At 41.6% G+C, this 18223-nt stretch overlaps 1 protein-coding gene across 10 annotated transcripts in view; it reads right to left on the reverse strand.

The window, feature by feature from the left end:
- Positions 1-18223, reverse strand: part of FGD3 (FYVE, RhoGEF and PH domain containing 3) — a 112974-nt gene that overhangs the window by 35591 nt on the left and 59160 nt on the right. For all 10 annotated transcript variants that reach the window (XM_087744090.1, XM_087744091.1, XM_087744099.1 and 7 more), the window contains exons 2-5: positions 17929-18099; positions 11952-12120; positions 10201-10801; positions 893-982 (exon numbers count right to left, since the gene is read on the reverse strand). In XM_087744090.1, coding sequence (XP_087600216.1) covers positions 893-982; positions 10201-10801; positions 11952-12120; positions 17929-18099 — 1031 coding nt within the window. The remainder of the gene's footprint in view (positions 1-892; positions 983-10200; positions 10802-11951; positions 12121-17928; positions 18100-18223) is intronic.

An 18223-nucleotide genomic window follows, 5' to 3' on the forward strand; every position in this document is an offset into this window, starting at 1 on the left:
ACTCCTATTTACGTGAAGCAAAATAAACTATGTGATTACTTTGTTTCTCTGTGGGAAAAATTACACTGTACTGAACAAAAGAGAAAGACACTCCCTAGATTTCTAAGGTCTTGAAACAGTCTCTGCTCATCCAAAGCAAACATTGGAAAGTCTTCCATATAGGTCCTAGAGCTGGAGTGTAGAGGGTTCTGCAAGTTACAGCTTCTAAGAAGATTTCTAGCAAGGTGACAATTTTCTTCTTCCGTCCCCCCATTTTTAAAAAGCACTTGGTTAGCAATGTGACTTATCCTCATTTTTACTTCTTTCCTGCACATTCCTGTTTCTTTTTTCATTTAAGATAATTATAGAAATGCCTGAACTGTGTAGACTCACCTCAATGTTTATGTGGAAGAAAGTTCAGGCACACCTCACCAGTTTTACTTTATCCCCACACGTAAACATGATGGACAATAATTACAAAACACAGTGGGTAAAAAAAAAAAAATTCACTGTGAGCACAGGGCTGACCCAGGTGGCCTGATTTTAGTAAAATTCAAACCTCTTGCACATTACAGAGCAATCACAGATTTCATAATTTCTCAGTGCCTTCAGTGTCCCCGTGATTTCCTCTCCATGTACGCTCAGGGAGGAACCGAATGCTGATGGTGTTTGTATCTTGGGCTGCTGCCTTCCCATTCCTCTTTCCGACATCCTAATCCTCAGGTTCCAGCTCAGGGAACCCACTTGCCAAAAGCTCACCTCTGGGATCCATGGCATGCAGCCTGGCAAGCAAACTCCATCTCCCACCTATAAACAGCGTTTTCACACCATTGGGCTATAGGTTAGGGGATGAAAAAGAGACAACATTGCTGCTCACAGAAAAGAAAGCAGAGTTTATTCAAAATGGAATTACCTGGTCCAACAGATGGAGTCTTTTAACATACGCTTCTTCTGTATGGAGCAGTTCATTTGCAATGTTGAATAGCTTTTGGGGCTCTGTACACTGAAAAAAAGTTACAAATAACATAATCCATCTGCACGTACAAACCTAAGTTTCATCAACTGTTCTCTGTTCCATTTTCTCAGTGGGCCAAATTCCCTGCCAGTAAAGAAGCTCGAAGGGAAGGAGGTTAACACATTTCAGAATCTGCTCCGCATCCCTCATCAAAGGATAACCAAACCAAAACTAGGGTCCAGAACTGAGGGCTGATTGGTTTGTGTTCGGGAATACAAACATCCAAAAGGGGCAACAAGGATGATCAAATGTAGGGAAATTTTACTGGGCTGGATCTGGGGGGGAAAAAAAAAAAAAAAAAAAAAAAAAAAAAAAAAAGAGACAGCTGAGAGGAAAGTGAGAGAGATGTATAATTAACGGAACAGAGAGCATCAACGGGGTGCAATTATTCACTATTTCTTCTATGGGAAAACTAAAGAACATCAAATAAAATTACCGAGGCACTGCTTCAAGACCAAGAGCCACTTCCTCGAACATGTCACTGCAGATGGTAAACCTGCACGCAGGTTCACAAAAGGGTGGGACAAATCCATGGAGTAAAAGTCCAGCTGAATTCTGTTAAACACACAGGGCTGTTTCCAGCTCAGGAAGCACCTGGGCCCCTCACCAGCAACAGCACTTTCTATCCCAAATGCCTATCTCTGTGTACTCGCTAGCATTTGTGGCAGGCATTTCTAGACATAACCCTGCTGGCCACCATCAGATTGTTAGAAAATGTCAATTAAATGCTCTCTTTAAGCTTCTTCAACATCATCTTGTTTTGTTTCTAAACAAAGTTGCTGAGAAAAATTTAAATAAACACCCCCTCGCCATTTAGGCAAACTGCAATACAAAAGACAGACCTCAAAGACTTGTCAAAGCTAGCCATGAATTCAAACAAACCAGACCCACAGTTATCCTACATGAAATGAAGTACCACTTAGCATCAAGTACCCACAGTTCTGTGATATAAGTATTAATTGAAGGAAGGTGAATAGCTTTTCTGGATTTGAAACAGCATCAGTCTTTCTTTAAAGCAATCCCTCTCTTTTTAGGCACAAACATGGAGATGGGCAACCACATCATGAATAAAGCTTTGACACGTACTCTGCCTACCCCAGTACTCAAATTATTTCAAGCAAACTCAAATAACTCTTTTAAGCTATTCCAACATGCTACACAACATCCTGCTCCATTCATTCATGTGATATATATTAATATTTAGGGGGAAAGAAAAAAAAATCACAGCACAACAAAGCTTTGAACTTGTTACAAGCAAATACAATATATTACAGCTTATAATGAAATGCATTGCTGGCCATTCAAATTCCAATAACTACAAGGATCTCTCACTGAGAAAGAATTTATTTGCCAGTTTTGCTGGGCGCAGAAGAGCGCCTGAATGAAAGGCACTGACGTTATCAGGCCGGCATGCCAGCCGCCAAGAGCATCCTTTGATTTGTTTGAATTCAGAATTTGAAAAATAATTATTTCCAACCGAATACATTTGTTCTCAGAAGTAAATCTTTACATAGTGCAGGCACTTTTTAATCTCCTGACCTTCACCATCTGCAACTCAGTTTATATTTCCAAAAAACCTGCTGACATCTGCTTAAATACCAAACAATGACTGAACAGACTCTCATCAGTTTTAAAGAGCAACTCTATCTTCAATTGCTGTCTCTGCTAATGGCAGAGATAGGCATGTTTTTCAGACTAATTTGCAATATATTTGCCTTTCAATAGACATAACATTTTTAAACAAAATAGTAGAATAATTGAACATGAGGAAGTCCCATTCTTCTAACCTTATTTTGTGCCATGGCAGGACAGCTTTAACAAAGCCTGAGCCATAATTCAGTTCACTATAAATGAGATATTTCATGGTCTATGTTTCTAAAGGAAAAGTAAAACAAATTTGCAAACTCAAATGTGGAGTATATTCCTTAGGTAACAGTCTTATTTAAGTCTTTAAGTCACACCAGTGAAGCATATTTAACCTTACTAATGAAGCCCTGGAAAAACGATGTGTCATTTACAAGGCACATAAATGACCCAGAAATGTAAAGTATCTGTAGCCTTCCACTCTATGCAGGTTTCAGGCCGTGATTCTTGTAAATATATATCACTCCTGCTTTGCCCAATGCACTTGCTGACTGACTACTCAGCATAGAATCATAGAATCGTCAAGGTTGGAAAAGATCTTTAAGACCATCGAGTCCAACCATTAACCTAGCACTGCCAAGTCCACTAAACCATGTCCCTAAGCACCACATCTACACGTCTTTTAAATACCTCCAGGGATGAGGACTCAACCACTTCCCTGGGCAGCCTGTTCCAATGCCTGACTACCCTTTCAGTGAAGAAGGTTTTCCTAATATCCAACCTAACCTTCCCCTGGCACAGCTTGAGGCCATTTCCTCTCGTCCTATCACTTGTTACTTGGAGAAGAGACTGACCCCCACCTTGCTACAACCTCCTTCCAGGTAGTTGTAGAGAGCAATAAAGTCTCCCCTCAGCCTCCTCTTCTCCAGACTAAACAACCCCAGCTCCCTCAGCTGCTCCTCATAAGACTTGTTTTCCAGATGTTTCACCAGCTTTGTTGCCCTTCTCTGGACACACTCCAGCACCTCAAGGTCCTTCTTGTAGTGAGGTGCCCAAAACTGAACACAGTATTTGAGGTGTGGCCTCACCAGTGCCAAATACAGGGGCACTATCACCTTCCTGGTCCTGCTGGCCACACTATTCTTGATACAAGCCAGGATGCCGTTGGGCCTCTTGGCCACCTGAGCACACTGCTGCCTCATGTTCAGGCAGCTGTCGACCAACACCCCCAGGTCCTTTTCAGCCAGTCAGCTCTCCAGCCACTCTTCCCCAAGCCTGTAGCGTTGCATGGCGTTGTTGTGACCCAAGTGCAGGACCCGGCACTTAGCATTATTGAACCTCATAGAGCTGGCCTCAGCCCATCGATCTAACCTGTCCAGTTCCCTCTGTAGGGCCTTCCTACCCTCCAGCAGATTGACACTTCCACCCAACTTGGCGTCATCTGCAAACTTACTGAGGGTGCGCTCAATCCCCTCATCCAGATCATCAATAAAGATATTGAACAGGACCAGCCCCAACACTGAGCCCTGGGGAACACCACTCATGACTGGCCACCAACTGGATTTGACTCCATTCACCACCACTCTCTGGGCTCGGCCGTCCAGCCAGTTTTTAACCCAGCGCAGAGTGCACCCATCCAAGCCGTGTGCAGCCAGCTTCTCCAGGAGAATGCTGTGGGAGACAGTGTCAAAGGCATTACTAAAGTCCAAATAGACAACAACCACAGCCTTCCCCTCATCCACTAAGCGGGTCACCTTCTCACAGAAGGAAACCAGGTTAGTGAAGCAGGACCTCCCTTTCATAAACCCATGCTGGCTGAGCCTGATCCCCTGGTTGTCCTGCACTTGCTGCATAATGGCACTCAAGATGACCTGCTCCATGACCTTTCCCAGCACCGAGGTCAGGCTGACAGGCCGTTAGTTCCCGGGATCCTCCTTCCGACCCTTCTTGTAGAGGGGTGTCACATTTGCTAACTTCCAGTCATCTGGGACCTCCCTGGTTGACCAGGACTGCTGATAAATGATGGAGCGTGGCTTGGCAAGCTCCTCTGCCAGCTCCCTCAGTATCCTCGGGTGGGATCCTGTCTGGCCCCATAGACTTGTGTGCATCCAGGTGGAGGAGGAGGTCGGTGACTGCCACCTCTTTGACAACTGGAACTTCATTCTGCATCCTATCTCCATCTCCCAGCTCAGGGGCCTGAAAACCCTCAGGATGACCAGTCTGACTATTAAAGACTGAGGCAAAGAAGACATTAAATACCTCTGCCTTCTCCTCATCCTTCGTGGCAATGTTTCCCTTTGCATCCAACAAAGGAGGGAGATTCTCCTTGGCCCTCCTTTTGTCGCTGATATATTTGTAGAAACATTTTTTGTTATCTTTAACAGCAGTGGCCAGTTTAAGTTCTAGCTGGGCCTTCACCTTTCTAATCTTCTCCCTTCATAACCTCGCAACATCCTTGTAGTCCTCCCGAGTTGCCTGCCCCTTCTTCCAAAGGCGGTAGGCTCTCCTTTTTTTCCTGAGTTCCAGCCAAAGCTCTCTGTTCAGCCAGGCTGGTCTCCTCCCCTGCTTGCTCATCTTACGGCACATGGGTACGGCCTGCTCCTGTGCCTTTAAGACTTCCTTCTTGAATAACATCCAGCCTTCCTGGACTCCTTTGCCCTTCAGGACTGCCTCCCAAGGGACTTTGTAAAGCATGACCACGGCACATTATGACTGTCCTCCACAGCCATACATTACAACTGTACATCTACTGCAGAGTCTTGTTAAAACAGTTTAGCTGGCGAGGTGACAAGAAAGATGAGAAAAGGGAAGTGGTAGGTGTTGACTTCATGACACAGGAAGCTCACTCCAGTGCTCGAAGCAGCAGTTGCACGATGCTCTTTCACTTCTTTGTGGAAGGTTCACATATTCATTTCCAGCTGTAACTGTCCATAAAACAATTTAAAGAAAAAGGAAATGCTGGCCTGAACCAGCTTCTCATAAAGGTCAGATTCACACCTGTGGTGGGAATACATCTGCACCTCAAATACCCCAATCCTGGACACAAATTGGGGAATGGCACATGCTGAGCTGATTTGTGCAATTAAATGGCCACAAGCACATCACTGCTTCCTGCGAACCCACTCACCAACCCGGCTGGGTGCCTGCCAAGCATGCCTGGGCCACAGATTCATGGATGCAAAGACTGACCTGCCTATCATGAAAAGCAAATTTGAAATGAAAATTTAAAGTAAAAACCAAAGGCTTGATATGAGAAAACTTGGGCAATACCCTGCAGCAACTGTTTTTCATACAACTGGTTATGTGCAACCACATTCAGTTAGCATCTCTATCACAAGAGGCTTTCAGCGAATCTTGCAAGAAAGCTGCTGGGATATGGCTTAGGTTAAAATAATTTACGGTTATGCTTTAAAACCCCACCAGTCACCCCTACAAAGAATGCCGGAAGTCCCAGAAAGATTATAGACAACCTCCTACTCAAAAATGCTAAAAACAATATGGAAAAGTTATACTATGCTCAGTCATCATCTTTGTTGTACTGAGATCTCATTTTCCTTAGGGTATTTAAAAAAAAAAAGACGATGATAACATACCTCATTTTTCTTAACCAGCATTATGACTAAAACATTAACCTATGCAAATTTTTTTCAGAATATACATGGAGATAATCTTACCCAAAGGTCTGACTTGCAGGACTGCAGGCCAAATTTTCCAACACAAACTGTACAATGAAATCAGAAGTGAAATTCCAGCTATGTACAGGCAGAATGGAAGTATGTGTCACAAGGCCCATGTGGGACTTCATTATTACTATTTTACTCAGCAGGAAGCAGGACAGATGGAGAAAGGCATTTTTTGGTGATTACTAATGAGCACATATTACTCTTAGTGAAAAATATCTAAATAAAAAGATACAAAGAAGTGTTAGCCATCTCAGAAGCATTACTCCGTTGCTCCCAGGCACTCGGCAAAAGCCTTGGGTATATGACTACAGAGCATGACAGCCCCTCAGTCTCACTTTTGTATCATTTCTTTTTTTCGTAGCCATCAAGGCTAACATGCCTCAGTTCTTGGAACTCCTGACATTTTCTGAGACATTATCAAAACTAATAAGCTCCCCTTGTTAATTTTCATTTTGATGAAATCCAAGTAAGTCACTCCTGAGATTTTAAAACATATTCCAATAATTGTGTGCTAATAGTGAGACCTGTTAGACTGTGCTCCAGACTCCCAGAGGAAGCCACATCACACTGCAGAGCTAAACCTAGACTAAATGAAACAATATGAGTTGTATAGTTACTTCACTAGCCATGGGATGTGTGAAAGCTCGGGTGGTGGATGGAGAGATATCTGAAGTAGAAAATTAGAGAAGAAAAAAGCAAATCTGATTTTTTTCCTACTTAATGTTTATTCATGAGCTTCACTTGATATCCTAGGAGTTACTGAGCCGTCATTAAATCATTCTGCAGCTGTATTTCTTATGCACCCTCCTCCAACTATAACAAAGCTTTCTGGAAACTTGCATATTTAATAAGAGTGCTGGTTAGCTCCATTGTGTAGCTGCAAAGCCTGGTACTAGGGGTAGGAAGGGGGAAGCAGGAAAAAGATGCTGGCTCCCAAGACAAAGCTTTCTGGAGGAGTTGGGGTCTCCCCAGCTCTCATGCCAGCAGCTGCTGCTGACTGAACTCTCCTCTTTTCCTTCCAGTGGGGCAGGTACCTTGTTTTCTAGAAAATTACCCATTTTGTCAGGGGTGGTATGAACTTCCAGCCTAAGAATAATCACTGAACAAGTCAACTTTGAATCATGCTGGCTCTCCTCGCTGGAAGCCATGGCCCTTTACCCTAACTCTTAGTCATAGTGCCCCAAATCTGCAACAGAATCAAAGGGGAGAGTGGGAGGATGATGTGGACACCTAACACACAAATTGGTTTCACACCAATTGGTTTCTTGTCCCCAGAAGAGGGCACAATCCTTATGCTACAGAAGAGGCAGTAAATCTCTAAGCCTTCCCTCTCCATGTGGCTGCAAAAACAAGCTAACTTAGTGTAGCTTGGTCAGTGCCAAAAATGTCTTTTTGAAGGTGAATTCAACTCCAAATCCAATAGAGAACCTGAAGTGCATCACATAAATGCACTTCAGGAAGAAGAGCAGCACAAGAAAACAAAAAAAGTCTTCCTCTAGAGATCTCTCTCTTTTATAAATTCACCAAGCACGTACAGAGAAGTATGACTTCTTAACTCTGTGTTTTATCAGCAATTATTTCATACTATATGGATACTTAACCTAAGGAACAAGACTTCAAAAAGTCATCAGAACTCTGATGTCTTCTGAAACATTGGTATTTGTCAGCAAATCATACGGTAAAGTCTTCTGCTTGGGTTTACCGCAATTGGTTTGATACTACATTCCTAGTCCAAACAGTAAATTTCATTACCAGATTAAATATTTTTTAATTAATGCATTATTTTCTTGCTGTCATGTTGCAACTAATAAACAATCTTTTAAATAATATTTCAGTTGCATACATACACATATATTATGAATATAAAATAATTAAAGTATTTCACAGTGTGTGTATGTATATATAAACACACACACGAGGGAAAACTAATAGCAGCAGGCGAGAAGCCTTGCACTGTGATGGTGATGCTTCCCATTTGAGACGTAAACAAGCTTTCACCCACAGACTATTGAAGAGATGTCAATGGATGGATTAAATGTTGTGTTAATAGATGCTAATAGATAGATGTTAATTGGAGTCTCCATCACTAAGATGTTTCCTGCTGACTGTCCCATTAAATTCTTGCATACAAGATAAAAGACAGAGGTCTCCTTTGGCAGTACAGACCCCTGCTGGATCCTCTGACTCATATTGCCATTGACATTTTACTCCTGTGCAAGCCCAAGGCAATCTGCACCGCAGCCTTCCATGCCCAGTCAGTCACGTCCAATATGTGCAGTGCCGAGGCAAGGGCGTCCTCCCTGGCTCTCAAGGAGGTGGGACAGGCCGATAGGTTCCTCCTCCTGAATCCACACCAGCTGCCAGGTGAGACTACAGACTGGCAGAGAGGCGAACAAGGTCACATTCTCCCCGTCTACAGAAAGTAGTTGGGTTTGGCCAAACAGACCTAGTTCATGTTTCCTAGTCCTTTCCACTTCCCTCTGACTAACCGTGCTCTGGCACCTGGCGGGTTTAACAGTCACCAAATTTGCAGAAGCAGCAGCACGGCAATGAAGTACTGGAGAGTCCCAGGCTACAAAGGCAGCATCTGAACAGCATGAATGGAAGGTGAGTCCAGTCACACCCAGCTGACCTTGAGATAAAGCATCAGGAAGAACGGCAGCATAAAGCAATGCACTTGTGAGAGAAAGTCTGGGGCTTTTTCATACCTTCCTGTTGGTATGTTCTTGGAAAAAAAGAGGACACCACAAAGCATTAGTTGTACTCTGAAACTGTACTTGTCTGCTCTGAGAGACAGAACTTGCACACCACATACCCGTGTGCAATTTTCATCACTCTTCAATAGTCACTGGCCAATTTGACCCAGAAGCTACTGAATGAGTTTTAACCACATTTCCCAAGGGACAAGCTCTTGACATACACAAGTAACAACATATTTGTTGATTTCAACAGAACCACTCGATTTGCACAACCTGAGGTGTGAATGCTACAGTTCACTAGCTACAGTTCAGTAGTTGCTAGTGCTCATCATACTCTTTAAAAAAAACAAAAATCCACTATATTAACTTTACTGTCATGATGGCTGAGGGGGGGGAAAGAAAAAACCCCAAACACCCCCAAACACAAACAAAAAATCTTACCAAACAAAAAGTGGAATATTTTGCACACATTTTGCTCAAAGCATCTTCTGTTTTCTTTTTCTGGAAAAATCTAACCCATTCTATCATCACTATTTCTAAAAATAACTGTCTCGATAAACAGATAATCAAAGGAATCTGTCATTAATCTTATACAGCTGCAGCAAATACACAACAGCCTGGACTACATTACTCTGGATTCAAAGAAAATCTCTTCTAGCTACAGTTTCCCGAAGAGTAATTTGATATAACTACCCTCAAAACAACTTCTTTGCACTCGAAAGTGGTCACACCAATAGAAGCACAGGCTTTGTGTAAAAAAAAAAAAAAAAGAATTACTGTTAGAAGATATTTCCATCAAGCATGTTCTTCTAGGATGCAAGGCCCCGACCCTGCAAGATGCACTATTCAATTAGCCCCCTGTATATCACGGAGCCCCACTGAAAACAACATGATCTAACAACTAGAAGCTGAACCAAGACAAGTCCAAACAAGAAACACAAGGTGTGAGTCTTTACCTACAAAAGCACTCGAATTTTAACAACTTACCTCTGGCTATGATGAATTCTTTTATATGAAACCTTTTAAATCAAGACTGTGAACCTTTCTAAAAGATACTATCTAGGTCAGGAACAAGTTACAACCTGCATCAAGCAGGAAATTATAAAACTGTCACGAGCCTTTGACGTAAAACCAACCAAACAAAAAACCCAGACAACGTATGAAAGTGATGCAAGGGATCTGTGACCAGAGGCAGGAACTGGTTTCAGAGCACTTAATAGGAATGAACAAACTACCTTACCTTGTTTACATCCAAATACTCTAACTTTGGCATGTCTGCTGTCTCTTGTTCCTCACTGCTTCCTTCATCAATGTCACTGTCTTCATCCTGCGTGGAGTCTCTCTTTTGCTCCACAGAGGAAGGTTTGGTGCCCTTTTTGTCAGGTTCCATCTCCCCTGGGTTCCCAGCCACGCTGGGTTTCTTTTGCTCTGCACCTTCTTCACTAGGGAAAGTTTCCCCTGCCACACTACAAGAAGGACTGTCGATGCCACTGTCTCTATTGGGAATTTTACCATTACCATTCAGTTCTGCAGTTGAGTCTTTATTGCCCAGCTCTCCACAGGGCTCTTTGCTCACATTCACAGCAGTACAGTCTTCATGGCTTTTGTTATCGCCTATGCTTAGCTCTTTAATTTTCATTATGTCTGTGTTAGATAGATCCGTGCTGCACGGGATGTCTGGCTCGTTTTCATCCGGTTCACTTTTTTCATTTGTGGAAGAGCCGCTGGAAGCTGCTACCATGTCACAGTCACACGAGCTTGGTTGTTTGGATGAGTCCAAGCCAGATTCCATCTTAAGAGCTAAATTTAGCTGGTTTCTTTGAAGAATATGTACAGGTTGCCTGCAGGTGGAGAGAAAGCACCACAGTCATTCATATTAATACTCAGAGATTTCAAAAGTGCCCCAAAAGAGAGAGGGCCTGATTATCATTTGATTCAAGTTGTATTTCTTGCACCCCCCTGACAATCCTAGGAGGCAAGTGTGTGCACTTTGCTGTAATAATATTCACCCAACAATTTCCAATAAAAACACTCCACCCCTAGCCATAAGTTTTACTAAAATGGCACCACTAGAATCCCTGACCTTTAATACTCCCCAGGTTGCCTTGAAAAACAGTCTGGTTTGAAGGTTTGGGGAGGGAGGAATCATCTTTTAAAAGAAGCATTTGGTTGTGGGTTTAAACAGGAACTCACATTCTTCAACAGAATGAAGCCTTTGGGGCAAAGTATTTTCTGCCAGAGAGAGGATGTTTTTGAAACACAAGACAGCATTATCTTTTCTTTTCGAAAGATACCTAACCAGATTCACCCAGGTGATAATACACTCCAAGGCACTGTATAGTGTCTCTGTCTCCATCTCCCTCTTTATGGAAAAAAATCACTTAGCTCCATCAGGCAGATTTGGTCTTCAGAGGGAGTTTTCACATGTTTGTAAAATGAGCTGGTTTTACACCAAAATACATATATTTTAGCCTATTTAATGTCTCATATATATAAGTTTCAGAGGAAACGCTGTTCTACATGATGTTGTTTCACTGTACATTGCAATTTAACACTCCCCTGCCTCCAAGAAGCAAGCTAACAGTATGTCTGACTTTTACTGAATCTTAGACAGAAAATTCAATTATTTTATATCACAATAATCAAGTTCCTATAATGCAAAAACCAATCCTGACATCAAGTCAACTTACTGAAAGCAGACTCTGTGCTACTTGTTTCTGGTAGAGCACTTATCAAATTCAGCAGGTCTTAAGCTCCTTAAGAACAACTGTATGTTACAAACTAAAAGTCATTGAAATACATGCTTTTATTAATAAATAAATAAATAAATAAATAAATCTTTGTGTAGTCAGTCAAGTTTTGCACTACCAGTAGAAATCATCCCAAGAGGAGTTTCTACATGACAACTACAATTAGTGCTTTCTATTGTTATATTCTAAGTTAAAAATGCAGAACATGAGATTAGAGCAGATCTTGCAAAGCCATATTTACCTAATACTTTCAAATTTCTCAATGAGCGTGTTGACTCCTGCTGATATTGGTATTTCTTCCTCTCCAGGCACTAAGCTCCTCGATGACTTGGGATCAGCTGGCAAAGGCCGAGAAGGTGCAGGAGGAATTCTTTCCTGCCCAGGTTTGAGATGGACAGGCTTAGGAGGTACTAATAAAAGACAGGGGAAAATACGGGAGGATAAATCTCCATCTTCTTTATCCTAAACTGGGAACAAAATCCAAGCACTCAATGCAGAACGAGGAGAACATATTCTTTCACCAGCCTTTATAAATTGCACAGGCACAGTCCCGAAGTATTTCTTACACCAAAGCAGACTGCTGTACGCTAAAGAAAAATGATGGGCTTCTATTTGTATTTCTACAGCTGTATCAGACGTGTTAACGAACCAAGTGGCTCGCAGAACTTTACCGCTTCCTTGTTACCAAACAGGATGCACAGCTCACACTTCGTTTTTGCAAATGTGCTCACCATCTCAATCACACCAACGAGTTTCCCCTCCCATGAGTTTTCAAAACTCAGGCACTCTGTTGAATCTCTTACACTGGGAAAAAAGAAACAAAAACCAAACAAAAAACCAACCCAAAACAAACCACCAAAAAACAATCCCACCATGGATTTCAGTGCCTTGTGTTTGCTTGGTCAAAAACGCCACAGGCAGAACATAATAGCTTTTCTTCCTTTCGTTCTCCCTCCCCCACCTCTTCTGTGGTGTAGTCTTCATAAATTTCCTTCCTCTTTTGGTTCTACGGTAAGTTATATACAATATAAATAAAACACATGTAAGAATGCATACATTCTGCTTAAGGATTCACTAGGAGGCAAAGGTACAAAGTTTAACACAGTATTTTTAAAAAATGTAATGTAATTTAAAAAAATTTATTCAGACCTTATATCAATTGCAGAGTAAATGGTTTCAGAAATACGCAAGCAGTAACCCATGGCAACAGGTTCACGTGCTGTTATAGTTTCATACAGTGAAAGCAACCTCACATAGGCAGACCTGACACTAGAAGGTAGGAACACCAACTGCGCAATTGCTCCCAAAGGGCACGCTACTTGGAGCGGCGCTGCGAAGTATGCCCTCTGGTCCAGACTATCCAAAGACTTAACACATTAAATGAGGAAACTCTAAATATGTTTTTTATTAAATAACATTTTCAAGAACAATTTATTTCAAGCATTTCCAATTTTTAAATGGTTGATATGGCACATCAGCATAATGTGATTAACATTGTAATAGAGCTTTAATTAGCAAGTGTTCTGAATGTAATTTCAGAGTAACTTTCTTTAGGAGGCTAAACAGAGGCATATGCACCCAAAAAGCCAATCCCTGTTGTCACTACCCTGCAGAAGGGTCTGCATCTGTTTTACGGTCCGCATCAGCTCAGATGTCCTCCCTGCTCCAGCTATGGACAGGTCGTTGTCAGAAGTCAGTGACAAAGGACTGTTAAAGAGTTTTTGAACTCTGCATGTATGTCAGATTTTAAACTACCCACCTTACTGAGTTTATTTCAGCACCAAAGAATAAAATCAAATCTTCTAAAGAATTGTGCTTTAATGGGACATTTCCTATAAAAGGACTGATTTGCCCAGTCTCCAAAAACATCTGGAATTCCTGTCTTAAAATAAAGGTGTTATAGTTCAATTTTTGGAAACACCACCAAAAAAAACAATCTTACACAGGAATAACAGGTAAGCAGGAAAAGAAAATCATCTGGCATATAAATGGGATGGTCGAGCTCTATGTTTTGTTCACCAGGCTTTCACTTGCACACCACATGATCAGTGGGTGCCCAGCCACATTTCTCCTTGTAAAAACAAAACAGAACAACCTAAAAAAAAGTATCCACGCAGCCATCTGGCTCATCTAGCCAGAAAAGGGGAGCTCTAGGCTCTTTACAGAAGGTGCACAATGCAGCAGGCAGACAGGCAAGAACCTACCACACATCCCCTGTCAGGCCCTTGATAGTTTCAGACTGGTCCACAACACTCAAAAGCTGAAGTTCACTGCCAAAGCATTTACACTAACAGCAATGGGTTCACGTAAACATTTTATGTCTTTCCTGTTAGCGGACTCCACCTGAATCACCTGAGACAACACACGCTGCACTGGACAAAAAGGAAGACACTTCTGTTAGTTCTCAATTTTTATTTACTGAAATAATAAGAGACATCAGCATGGAGGCAAAGCTGCTGACCTTATCAAGCACTACTTATGAAGCAAAATTTAAACCACACAAGAGCATAGAATCATAGAATGGTTTGGGTTGGAAGGGACCATTAAAGGTCATCTAGTCCAACCCCCCTGCAATGAGCAGGGACATCTGCAACTAGATCAGGTTGCTCAGAGCCCCATCCAACTCCAGAGCTGACACAAAACCCCTACATTCAGAATTTACAAGGAAGCAGTGTTACATACCACAACACAGACTTTTAAACTCAAAGCCATTTTAGAATTCTACAAGAGCGTGAATGAAAGATCTGCACACTAAGAACAAACAACACTAGGTGAGCTCATCAGTATGTGCACCATCATCATAAGTACTAAACAAACAGTCAGCCATGGAAAAAAAAAGTAGGTAGGGATCCAGGACCCGAAGTGGGAGCCCAAGCAAAACTCCTGCTCATGCTCTGAAGCCACCTTCCACGAGTCCTGGCCCATGCAGGAACTAATGCTGCTATTTTCTCACTCCAGGTCCCAGCCACAAAGCAGCATGACCTTGGATGCGGCTTCCAGTGCCCGTCCTGCACAGACAGGTAAACTGGTGGAAAAAAGAAAGCAAGCCAGCTGCATGGAAGAGGCATTAGTATTATGGAGCGTGTTTCAGGTGGCACCTGAAGCCATGTGCTGGAATGGTATTTCCCCAGTCCTCCTCCTCCTGAAGGTTTTACATAGCAGCCCACGGCTATTTAGAGGAGGCAGAAACCAAGACACAAAATCTTTGTTGCAGAAGGAACGAGTGAAATAATGAGAAGAAGCAGGACAGAATTAGAAAAGGGAAAGGCAAGGTTAAGTATGTAGGAGAAGGTACAGCCCAGGCTTGGTCCTCAATCTGTAAAACAGCAGGGAATAAGGACCCTTCCCTCACTGCAAAATGAGCATCTCAGCCTTTGCACCCCCCAGCCCGTGAGTTTCTCTCTCACAAGTGCTTCCTCTACAGTAATAGGCAAACAGTCAACACACATTTATTAGCAACTTGATGAAGGCTTTCCCATCAATCATCCCAGCGGTGGTGGGTCTATCATGACTCACTGGGAAAACTGGGAGGACCTAATAAAGAAAAATTCAAGTAGTGTGAGTCGCACTTGCAGATTTACTTACTTCAGTTACCGTCCCCTGACAAGAAGAGACCTAAAAATATACACATGATGAAGCAGATTATGAAAGGTTATCCCCTGGGAAGTGAATACACTCAAAAAAAGAATAAATGACCCAACAGCACAGCCTTGGGTGGGGGTAGAGAGCTGCTCCTAGAGTCTCAGGTGGTGGTACCAGCACGTTGCCCAACAAATCAACAAGAAACAGGCCTTAATGAGACATCCATGTAGCTCTAGGGAGAAAGCCCTGGGAAGAAAGGTTCTTGCATAAAAATACCAACAAAAAACTGAGGAAAGATTTAGGTCTGCTGCAAGGAAATGCACCACACTGTCACAACTACTTTTTTTGGACACGGCCACCAAGAGGAAGTAAGGATGGTTTACAGGAAAAATGTCAACTTCAATACAGCCAATTTAATAAAAACAACAACTTTTTTTTTTTTTCCCCTCCTTAATTTTTACAATTTCATTTTCCTGGAGAGGCATTAAATGTTTTCCTTTCTTTACTGGGTATACAACCTATACAGTAACAGCAGACCAATGAACTATACAAGGGAGAAAAGCCATTTCAAATTTACAAAGCCAATAAAAGTGAAGAGAAAAAAATTGTACCATCTTCCCTTCCTTGCAAAGTACCGTACATATTGTTCTCTACTGTCATATGTAAGCTAATTGCAGTTACTTTTAAAAAGTAGTTTTATTATAAAGAAGTGAAATAATAAAATCATTATTTAAAATTTATGACAAAGAAGTGTCTTTCAGGAACATGACTGGCACATCCATGACCAAGACTTATAATGCTGATTTGTAGCTTTGGCTAACTTAGCTCAGTCTGAGACACTAGGTGATCTGATTTTTGAGTATTGGGTACTATGCCACAGTCTCTCATGGGAATTTTCATTGGGACTCCTGTTTCTTCTTGGACAACTTTTATAGTAACATCGAGAAGCCCAACAAACTGAGTTCTGTCAAAAAAAGTATTAGCAAGAGTAACTAGTCAAGAAAGCATTTTACCTTTGGGTGTTTATTTCACCTCATCAACAAATTTCCATCCTGTTCAGAGTATTAACCAGCCAGTACGATACACTGACTTCTTTGGTTCTAAGCTTATGGCTGTAATGGGAGAGAGAACTCGGATGTGTGTGAGCAGCGGAAAAAAGTAGTAGTAACTATCTTAGTGATGGAAATAGATTACACTAATCTACTTGGGTAACTTTTAAGCATGATTTGAATCAAGCTAAGTACTCTCCCTCCAACTTTTCTGAAATACTTACATATAAAAACAGTCTATGTCCTCAGTAATTGGAAATCAGTGCAATCAGTACAACAGCAAAGGATCTACACCAGCTGAATTAATTTCTTACTGAACAGACACTTCTGCTATTCCTTTTTATTGTTAGTATTAAAAACATTCATGGAACACCCACTAATTAAACCTGGACAACCAAGACCTCAAGGTAAAAGCTCCATAAATACACAGACCTCGTGAGATGTTTAGTATACTAATTTAACGTTTAAGGTCTACTTCCAGAATCAGAAAATACAATGCTTTCTTTGTAGCTGTTTAAGGCTAAATACATATTAGAAAATTGCTTTCATATAGGCATTTGAATTGGGAGGCGGTGGTGGTGTAGAGGCTCAGTTTGTACAACACACCCTAACAGTGACCAGAATATCTTTTCTCTTTTTCTCACGTGACAATGACTGTCATGGACATGCTTCTTAAAAAAATATTGGTTTATGAACTTAGTATCTTCTTCAGGTTCACCCTCCGTTGTTCCAAACACCTCTCAAACTATATGCTTTCTGCATCTGCAATTACCTTAAGACAAGCACCCGTTATATACAATATTTTAACCAATTCAGCAAAGCAGGGCGGGGTGGCAGTGGAGGCTCTTGATAAATTGACATTACAAAGAGAGACCACATGTCATTTCACTGATGGCAAAACACGCAAACAGTTTATCCTTTTTCAAGAAATTTACCGCAGTCTTTTTTTAGCATTCAGAAGTTTCAGGGAAGAAAAGCCTGGGGAGACCAGAAAACCTGCCTGGAGACCAGCTGGAACATGCTTCTTCCTGGCTTTTCTTCTACCATACTTCGGGATTGCCACCTATTTGACTATGACTCTGGCAGGTCTGTGGAATTACCACAGCCCACATGCTACCCTTGCATGTGACTGGTTTAGCTCCTATTTCTCATTTTTAAAATACATTTGTTCCATTTAGGCATTTCCTGTTGCAATGCATAGTTCTTACAATAAATGGAAAACAGACTAGGTTTAAACAATAAGCTATTCTTACTTTTTTTTTTTTTAAATTAATAAAGAATGAAAACAATATTGTTAAATTAAACTTACACTTCACAGCTGCATGAGGTATAACAACAGTATAGGAAATAGAAATTGACAAGTTAAGTATCTGTTATTCCTGAATCAATTTCTTCTTGAAGGCTTCCCTAAGAGGTTATCTAACAGAAAAAAATGAAGATAATAAAACCTTCCCAGCTGTATCTCAACCTTAGAACATAAAAATAACTATTTTGCTGTGACCTAAAATTAAAACAATTCATTTAACAATACTACACTTCACGTGCGACAGAAGCTTGTACAATTGCTAGAAGCACAAAGCCACTTGCCTTGGGGTTTCTGCAGAGGATGCATTTTGGCCAGTGGAGTTTTGGTTTTCGGCTTCCTTCCAGTTTGGTGAATACATTGTGCTGAGCTGATGTGCTGCAGTTCCCCACATGCTTCCAACGCTGGATTTGAGTCAATGTGACATTTGATTTGAAAAGGAGAACAAGGGCAACCTGGGGGGGGGGAAAGTCAGCATTTATCGTGTTCTATTAATCCTGAAGAAAATTTGTGCTACTTGTAGAAGCATATCACTCATCCAAGTTCCTGAAGAAGGGGGGGTGGGGGGGGGGGCGGGCA

Source organism: Nipponia nippon, unplaced genomic scaffold (assembly GCF_047370975.1).
Source record: "Nipponia nippon isolate SJK-2023a ecotype South Korea unplaced genomic scaffold, ASM4737097v1 scaffold_9, whole genome shotgun sequence".
In the NCBI taxonomy this organism is placed as follows: domain Eukaryota; kingdom Metazoa; phylum Chordata; class Aves; order Pelecaniformes; family Threskiornithidae; genus Nipponia; species Nipponia nippon.